The sequence below is a fragment of the Penaeus japonicus genome, unplaced genomic scaffold, assembly GCF_977035675.1.
Source record: "Penaeus japonicus unplaced genomic scaffold, GWHDUDI00000001_assembly GWHDUDI00000001, whole genome shotgun sequence".
Lineage (NCBI taxonomy): Eukaryota > Metazoa > Arthropoda > Malacostraca > Decapoda > Penaeidae > Penaeus > Penaeus japonicus.
The window spans coordinates 53476216-53486215 of NW_028234403.1; the positions used below are offsets into that span (position 1 = coordinate 53476216).

At 37.4% G+C, this 10000-nt stretch overlaps 1 protein-coding gene across 11 annotated transcripts in view; it reads right to left on the reverse strand.

Annotated features, from left to right (window-relative positions):
* LOC122257331 (uncharacterized) overlaps positions 1-10000 on the reverse strand; it is a 35360-nt gene that overhangs the window by 13671 nt on the left and 11689 nt on the right. For 9 of the 11 annotated variants that reach the window (XM_043022602.2, XM_086542446.1, XM_043022585.2 and 6 more), the window contains 7 exons: positions 8867-9317; positions 7966-8117; positions 7603-7727; positions 4537-4688; positions 3491-4236; positions 2020-2205; positions 1-90 (listed from right to left, as the gene is read on the reverse strand). The exon at positions 1-90 is cut by the window's left edge and continues 291 nt beyond it. In XM_043022602.2, the coding sequence (XP_042878536.2) occupies positions 1-90; positions 2020-2205; positions 3491-4236; positions 4537-4688; positions 7603-7727; positions 7966-8117; positions 8867-9317 (1902 nt within the window). The remainder of the gene's footprint in view (positions 91-2019; positions 2206-3490; positions 4237-4536; positions 4689-7602; positions 7728-7965; positions 8118-8866; positions 9318-10000) is intronic. The other 2 variants (XM_086542475.1, XM_043022593.2) reach the window with 1 other exon arrangement.

Sequence of the window (10000 nt, forward strand, 5' to 3'; positions counted from 1 at the left end):
TACCATGCCGTGGGAGGGGTCGGAAGCTTCTCCACTGCTGTCGGTCTCCCGGTGGAAAATAATCTCTGCCAGAATTTCTTCATCTTCCTCCTGTACAGAAACAAATTATCATCTCATCACATGGGTATGATGCAGTGTAACATTATTATTACATGTATTACATTAATTATTTCTCATAGGGTAGAATTTAAATAGGAGAGAAAGAAAATGAAAGTTATGTCTATATCTTTAACAATAACGCTGAAAAAAATAATAATATAAAAATTCCATCACATTTACAGCTCCCTGTGACTGACTGAGCAAAATAATTCACCACTTAGCTATCCTCCATAAGTGTCTAACACAAATCCAATACAAAGATAACCAAATACATTGAGGGGAACTAGAAGCTGGATTCATCATAATTACCACAACAACCAATTGTTGATAAAATATATATATTTTTTTTACCATTATACTAGTAGTATGTCTGGCATTTTATCCATTAGGCTATTCTTTGGAGATCACAATTATGAAAAACTCTTATTCCCAGACAGTTGTCTAAAGGTTAACCCTATGCCGCCGGCCGCCGGCCACAGACGGCTTAGGCCTAATTGATTTAGGCCTAAGCGTTCGAGAGCCCCGGCATTGACGCCATAAAAGACGAAATGGCCCGGCGGGAATGGGTTAACAGTCAACAAGAAGCTATTTAAGCAGGCATGGCTATTTTTGACTGACTAAAAAGGGCAGATTACAAAAATCTAGTTTGTATCATGGAGTATGAATGGAGTATGAATAATTTACACAGGAAAATTTTATCCAAAACACATAAACTAATTATTACCTGTGAAAACAAAAAACAAACAAGCAGTGCCTACAATCTAAGCATTCAGATATTGGCATGTTTGCATTGGTAGCAGCATATTCCAATAATGTAGGCATTTCTTTCTTCAAGTGCTATCTAATATACAATAAATTTATATGCAGGCAGTTGGCTGTTGAATATACAATGCAACTGAAGTCACTACCATGGTAAAATTATTACACAGTCAATCACAATTCTTTTGATAAATTTATCTTGCAAATCCCTAGTTGAAAGTCTTCTCACACAAAATAGGACAACAGGTAGATTGCAAAACCAAGCAATGCTAAAAAAAATTAACCCATTGCCTAACGACCTAACTGGTCGTCAAGGCGGGTGGTCTATGACACTAGCGACACCGCCTAATAATTAGAGGGACGGGGGAAGGGTTTTCTCCGCCCTCCGGGTAGCGCAGACTAGCTCAAACATTAATTTTCCATAAATCCATCATAAAATGCGGGTTTAGGCTGACTTTGGAACACTGTGGCTCTAGAGCTAGCGCCGTTACAGCCATAATACTTTATGACTGTGTGCGCACTTCAACTGTGAACAGATCCCGATGTTGCATCATGTACACATTGACACCCATCACTTAGGCCTAATCGGTGCCAACGTGTATGCCATGACACCCGTACGCAATGGATTAAGTAAATATATATACAGGTGTAGGGAACATTCACCAATTTTTTTCTGCATTGATGCTATTTATGACCAATGGTATCTTCAGGTAGTTGACTGGTATGCTGGTTCAATATAATGATAAATTTATCACAGACCCAATTACTACAATGATGAATTTCCTACATTATTATCAGTAAGTCTGTAAATGAATACAGTTCCTGAATCTCTTGTTTAAATACTCTCTCACTTACTCAGTCAATCACTCGCTCACACACTCATTTCAAGGAAATAAAAGTTGAGGGTAGATTATACAAAAAAAAACTTGGTGCTTACTCATCTACTTTATAATAAGCATGCAAAAGCAGGAGAAAATAATCATGTAAAAAAAAATATATCACATGATAACAACTCAGCAAAAAACACACTGTACACCAAAGAAGATTTACAAACATTGAGTTTTCCTGCCTTTTCATCAATACAGAAGAGTATTTTGCCAGTCACGGCACAATCACCAAAACAAAAATGTCCAGCAGTAGTGGCTGTGAGAAAAATAATACCTGTCCGCCAAAATCCTGTGTGTGGTGCGAACTCCCTACGCGGTGGTGCTGAGGAACAACGTGCCTGGAAGAGTGGTACATGCGCCACTCCTGCCGCTGTGCTGTGGGAGTGCGGAGCCTATTTTCCCGCCTACCAGGAGCCATGCCCGAGGATAGGGATTCTACCAGATGCCGAGAGGTAGCATACTGCCCCAGCGTTTTGTCAGTCACAACAAAATAAATCAACACGTGAACCAAAATTGAAATAAAAAAGGAAACAAAAGGAGAGAGAAAGAAAATAATCGCATGCATTGCAAAGCAAAGTGCATATCTTGGTGTCCCAGTTTCAATTCAAATTGCTACTGTGCAAAAAAAAATATATATATCAATAATAAAAAAAAAATAATAATACAAAGCAAGCAGTTGTCATATTTCATCCTTAACCATACAGCATCTTAGCCATTAGCAATTATTCTCTGCTCCACCAAAAACATGTGCAAGTGTAATACTTCCCTTGTGTGTGTGTGTGTGTGTGTCCATGGTTGCCATATGCATTTTCTTTTGGATAATTACCTATGTGTACATACCTGTTCACTTTCCTTGGTGTATGTGCATACTCATTTGCAAATATATTGGCTTTCTAGACTCTTCCCTTTTAAACACTATACCTCAGACCTTTTACATGAAATAATGACAAACTGTCCCTATGCCTTCCTGTTTATTTCTTATTATTTGTTTTTATATATCTCTGGAATTAGCCTATAACATTGATTTTCCATTTTTCCTTACACCACATTCACTCATTCTCTGTATATCAGGCAAAATATATTTCAAATCAATGTTTTCATTGTCCTTTCCTAAAACATATAAACACTATAAGTAACTATATGTAAATAATTTTTCTCTATTCCTTAAATTCTCTGGATTAGTCAGAATCATCACACTTTAGCAATGAAAATTGTATATATGGGATATATAAATAATTGTAATGCTATTTGATAAGTTCCTGAAATTGTGTTCCATATCCGTACATTTTAAAATTTGTAATCCCACATTACCACTATATATCTACAATTAAATCACTTCTCTGTTACTCTGTTATGTGATGTCCTTCTAATGTCCCACTGGCTGCACTGCTACCAGTATTAGGCATGTTTTACATAAAACATTCTCTTCTCCTAAATTTCTATCACCTGATTTCTTTATCATTACATTTCAACTAAACCTACAGTCCATATAGTTACCACATATTCAAGATTCACAAGCAACCCATTCATTTAGTTGTCAAAATGCATAAATTTTGTTAATGTGCAGACTTTTTTTTCTACTACTTTCAATTGATTAAAATATGTGCTGAAAATATATCTTTAATAACTAGCAAATCTATCTACCACAAGTACTTTAATTTAATATGAATTCCAACTATGCTAATCAGCAAAAGCTTACTGCTATGCAAAACTGACCCAAAAAAATTTCCAACCATAACACTCACCAAAGAGGATTCTCTAACAGTGTCTTGTTTCACGGTTGTTTTAGGGCTTCTTGCTGGACTTGCACTTTCTTCTCTCTTTTTCGCTGGTGCTTTGCTTGGGCTGCTGGTCTTGCTGGGAAGAGGAACTTTTGAGGGCGAACGATTGGTCGAGCTTACTTTGGAGGGGGACGATTTGACTGAGGAAGATGGGGTACTAGTTCTAGAGGAGGCACGTGAGGTGGGCACTTTTGAGGGGGAAGGTAAGCCTGATTGCTTGTGCTGAGGAGACGCTTTGGCCGTGGGTTTCTGCTGGGGTGAGGCAGATCCTGCAGTCTTGCGAGGTGAACTCAGCGGTGTGGGAGTCTTTGAGGCCGATACAGAGTTTGCACGGCTAGCAGTAGAGGTGTGTTTGGGTGAAGCATAAGGGCTGGCTTTGGGAGAGGAACTGGCTGATGATACTGTTGTCCTTCTACTTCCACTGCTAGGTCTTGCATTGCCAACAGAGTTTTGCAAACTGGAAGGTGTGACCTTTGAGGGAGATGAAGTGCTTGAGGTCTGTCTGGAAGATGATTTAGTTACACTAGACTTCTTCGTTGTCTGTGGAGTGGGTGTCTTTCGGCTTTTGCTCTGTGGAGGTATTTCTCGTGGTTCGCTGGATGATTTGGAGGACCTCTGTGTCCGTGTGCTTGCAGGAGGGGGCCGAGCACTTGATGTGCGAGGACGTCGTGTGGGTGTGTTTGCTTCACTGCTCGAACCTGACCTTGAAGCTATGGAATAAAGGAATATATAAATTTAGATCTCAAATATCTAACCTGCTACAACATTACCAAGCAATAAAATATTCATAAAACCACTGGAAAAGCATAACATTTCCCTATCAAATCAATCCGTAGATTCTAAAGGTTACCTGGTAAGTAAATCTGCTGATACTGTCCCATCAAACCCAAGTCTAAAAATCAAGTTACCTGTTTTGTTTTATATGAAAAAAAGCCATTTATACAATAAAGAACTAAACCTCAAAACTTCTTCAAACAAAAGACCCAAAAAGATAGTGCACAAACACTCACCACTGGACACTGTAGGCCTGGCAGTTCCTCGCACAGATCTCTGAGAGGGAGGGGGCGTAGGCCGATCATTACGTCTGCGGTTCTGGTCGTGAAGCGAGATGACCTCCTGCTGGAGAGTCTGAATTTCCTGACGAAGACCATCCAATTCTGACCTGGTGGAGCAATACAATGCTAATGTAGCTGCCTCAGTAGCCGACTTATGGATATGAAGGGGTGGTAAATAACATAAGCGGGAAAGCTAATGGGTATACTCATGCAAAAGGATATTTTTGCATATAAACATGCCTATATATGCCTTGTATGCCAATTACCCTCTATTGATGTTCTTTTATTTTGAAAGTCTGAGAGTAGATGTTCAATACATATACATATACAAATATATACACATACAGTAACTGTCTCACAAGCACAAAAACACACAACACATACACACATGACTGTCTCAAAAGCACAAGAACACATAACACGTATATACACACATCACTATTACCTATAAATCCTCTTCTATCAATAAATCCATTAACCACACATTTTTTAAGATTCTAGTACAATCTGACCACTTTTTCAAGAATACCTCTTCCTTAAGTTTGTTCTCAGCTTTTGCAGAGTACTGACATAAAGCACCATATATGCAAGCAAAGCTATTTCTTTAATCTAAATAAAAAAGCAACAGCAGACAAAAGAGCTTTCTTCATATTGGTTTTCTGCTATGGAGGTATGTCTCTGTAATTCCACATTTTTATGTAGTAAACAAAATAATACACAAAAATTCAATATATGTAAAAGCAAATACATAATACTCTTTAATGGCATACAATGCAATCATACCATAATTTAATGAGAGAGTTTTAAAATAACACTCAATGGGAACATTTTACATGGCAACCCTATTTCAACATAATATTTGTACATTACAAGATGGTGTTAACTGGAAATAACTCACTTACATCTGCATATGAATTTACAAACTTCACCTCTAAAATACTGCATTTCTCTATAAAATAACATTTACACTTACAATTAACAACCAACCTATTAATTAAATCCTCTATGTATGTATATACTTATTCATCCATCCATCAGTCAGCTGACTATAGTATTTCTTTAAATACAAACATGATTTCTTTATATTACCTTACAATCATTTTATTTGGTTAGCCACCTATTGTACTATGGAAAGCTAAATTTGTACATACATAATTCTAGACTCTAACATCCCAAATTTCTTCTCAAAGCATTTAAGGATTCGGAAATAAGCAAATCTTACAGATCCAAACAAAGAGCAGATCACTGGCAATCCCCAAATACAAGAAATAGAGACCAGATGGTTAAGTCAAAATTGCATACTCTGTAGAAATCACTGTTATCATCATATATATACCTACCCATGGTCTAGATACCCTCTCACTGCCTATTGCCTAAATACCCACTCATAAGCAATAATTTAAAGGTCATAAAATCAAAAGTAATACCATTTTCACAATCATACAATTCATTCCATCTGGCCTGAAATCTCTCTACATGTGACTGACCCCTTGACTCTCTGCAGGAGGACTTCTAGTTTAGAGGAACCTGGTATATTTTCTTTGTGTATAAGCTTAGAACTCTGAAAACCTTGCAGGTCCTTAGCATCAAGGATCACACCTTACTGCTAGAGAAAGTGTGAAAAGCACAGCAAGATATACAGGCTACTGCAGTGCATAGAAACAGCTTGTTCCTTTCCTGAGTTATGATCTGCATTAGGCCCTACACTCAAGTCTATCTGTATTAACCACTGTATGCAGGAAAAAAAAGAGCAAAGCTGCAATAAATCATCAGTTCAAAAAAATGTATTTAAAAAAAATAATATAAAAATCAATAACACAGGAAAGCAAGCTAGAATAAAGAAAAAAAAATGGATAGATATCAATAAAGACAACCTGACAAGGTTTAGGTGCTCACGGAGGAGAGATGTTTGGTACGATGCCTGCATCACCGCCACCTCCCTAACAATGCCAATAATGACAAACAATAGAATCTGCCCCGTTCTCAGTGCCGAGTACTTACATTTCATCACTCAAATTTGGTCAACCAATATGAAAAAATGTCATCATGTTATTCCAATGGAAAACTATGTAAATGTCTAAAAGATTTAGCTTCCATGAATTCTTCAAACTGTCTTACAGAGCAGGGCATCAAAAACAATATAGTGTTGAGGACAATTCTCAAACAAAATATAGATACAACTGCACCCAGATAGGTACAGTTGTGCCACTAAGGTTACCAGATGAAATTATATGATACAAATAAATGGCTGAAGCATTTTAAATAATGTCTGCTTTAATATGCATAGCTGATTTGGCTCCACCCTCAAATAATATTTGATAATACTCAATAAATAATAATAATTAAAAAAGAATCACTTTAACCCATTCGCGCCAGATGACGCACTATCACGTCATGGGAATATTTCGCTCCAGCGAGATGACGTCTCATCGCTTCATGATCTCTTACTCTAAGTACACGTTTTACATATTAACGTAGGTATATAGTCATTGCACTTGCATTTCTGTAGACACATTGTTCTTGACTTATCAAGAGAACAGCAAAATGCAAAAACGCCTCCCAGCATCCCGTGTAGAGTGCTCTGAGAAGCGTAGCACAGGATCGCACCGGAAGAGATCTAGCACTTGGAGGCTGCTTGTGTTTGTTATCTTCACAAACAGAGCAGCATCAGGCAAAAAATTGGCCTGGCGCGAATGGGTTAAGGGCATAGGCCTAAACCTGCAATAAGCTAAATATATACATTTTCTTCTTTTTAAATAACTCAAAGGTGAATGTTTAAAGTAGTCATACAAATGATCATTCAAATATCTAAATATACATGATTTTTTCTACAATCAAATCATACCTTACGAGAACAAAAATATATATATATGTAGGTAAATTACTCACATCCATAAATTCCTGAAACCAGATAGCCTACAGAAAACATTTATCTAAAAATCCTGTAAAAGAGTCATTAAAAAAAAAAAAATGAATAATGTTAGTAAGAGAAGAAAAAAAATAAGACTCCACACAACTCACTCTTTCTTCTGTGCCGTCTCCTTGTAGAAGAGCCGGTCATCCTTCAGGGTGTTGATCAGCTCCCTCATGCTCGAACGCTCCCTCTCCCACTCCACCTCCCTCGCTTGAAGCTCTGATACTCGGGCCTGTGGTGAGGAAGAGCAATTCATTAAGGTGTAATATTCTATGTAATTTTCATGATTCATCTTTGTTGTATAAACTTTGCTAAGTACCTTTTAGAGATAAAGCCAAAAAGAATCCTTTGAGCATGTAAACACTCGCAATCATTCGTCACATTAAATAACAAAGCTAAAAAAATAAATACATTAAACAAATCTTCAAAGATTCCAGCTAGTAATTTCCAGGGCTTTTTTTTTTTTTTACCTGAAGGAGAGCACCACTGTCGCCTGCCAGATCATTCCTCCTCGCAAGTGCTTCCGTGAGTTGGCTGTGCTGCGACTCTAGCCTTGTCACCTCTTCGTGCCTCCTCTCGATCTCACGTATTAATTCCGCCCGGTTGAAGCCCTCGTAGTTGCCTGCCAATCATTTGAAATTGTGGTTAGGTTAAAAAGGTTACTAAAGGAATGAATATTAGAAAAAAAAGCCTACAAAAATGAAGGGAAATAGAGAGAATATGAGAGAGAGAGAGAAAAAAATAATAACAGTAATGATAATTCAGATTCTTCTACTCATAAATTGAAATAAACCATCAAAGTTTTTAAGATCTCATTCAAAGGTGTTTTTAATCATACTACACTCACTCAAAGAGGTCAAATTATATCCTGAAGTATGCAAACTCAGAAGAGAACATGAATCTCGAGATTTCCTAGTACATATTTGTATCTAAATTATCATATATAGGTGTAAGAATGACTTGATTTTTATTTGATTGCGAAAGCAACATAGATACATGACACCTAGTTCACTATGACAATAAAACTTAAAAATCATCAGTAGTCATTTCTCTTCAATATCTTGGTAAGATGTCAAGACCACTAATCAGAGATATTACTGCAAATATTCATGTAAGGATCAATCTCAATAGTCTTTCTATGGTTGTGCATATCAATTAGGATTTAGAGTAAGCTTTTGAAAGATCTTTCAAGAGTGATAGCAGGTTTAGGTAATTGTGAGCACTCATAAGCATCTGTGAAAGATCATCTGACCTGTGATAATTTCCACATTTCCTGAAGAAATGATCTAAAAAATGAGTGCACATTTCAAAGCATGCATATCTGTCTTGCAAGATTCTTTACTATCTTAAAGCACATACAAATCTACTAACTTTTGACTTCATCAGAAAGCCCTAGAACCCTCTCTATGTCTGCCGTGAGCTTGGCCTTCTCCGTTGCCAAGGCAGCCACCTGCTGTCCGAGGCGGGCGTTCTCTTCCTCCATCTGGGTGAGCGCGTGCCTTAAACTGTGCGTGGGTGACTCCTGGCCGTCGCCGCCGTCCCTATAGCCGTGCATGCCCTCCCTGCTGTCCCGCCCACTGCCACGCAGATTGGACCAGTGGCCCACATTCATGCTCTTGCCGTCAGGTGGTGTAGGAGGCTGCAAGTGCAGTTGTGCGTGTGTGTGCTGAGGGGAGCTTTGCTGGGGAACCTTTTGATACTGTTGGTGGTGTTGGTGGTGCTGCTGCTGATGCTGTTGATGCTGCTGGTGCTGCTGAGGTTGATACTGTTGTTGTTGCTGATGCTGCTGAGCCACATTCAATTGATTCCTCAGTCTTACAACCTGAAAGGTGTAGCACAGTTTGATAGTAAAGAATCAGCAATAAAACCCATGCCATTCTCCTAATTTCTCTTGTCAATAAATAAAACCCATGCCATTCTCCTAATTTCTCTTGTCAATAAAAAAATCAACAAAATAATGAGTAATAAATATCAATTCTAATACTCTTCATCTTTCTGTTTACCTATTAAAGAAAAAAGATGTCAAGCGTTATGTACCAAATCAAACTTTACTTCATGCAGAGTAAACCCTGTGTCAAGAATTTAAATGAAGAATAAGTAGGTATTTCATCCCATTAAAGGTATCAGTAAAAAGTTTGTTAATATAATGAAGCTTGACTACTCTGTGTCTCAAGGAACTGAAGAAAATACCAACTGAATAAATAATATACATCATGTATGTCAGCCTCAAGTTAGTTTGGAAGAATAATTTCACCATTTTAATTGTCTGAGAGGCATTAGTGAAAAAAATCAGCTAAAATAAATCATGATAACCTGAAATACCACAGCAAAGTAAAAGTTCATCTTACACAAAAGAGATTGTTTTCATCTGGTTAAAAAAGGAACAAAATAAAGTCATCAGATAATGAAATCATCAGAAAATTCCATCTAAGCACGCAAAAATGAAACAAAAACAATAGTCATAACAAAATCACTCTCAGTACCCTAAAGCTGAACAAAAAATTA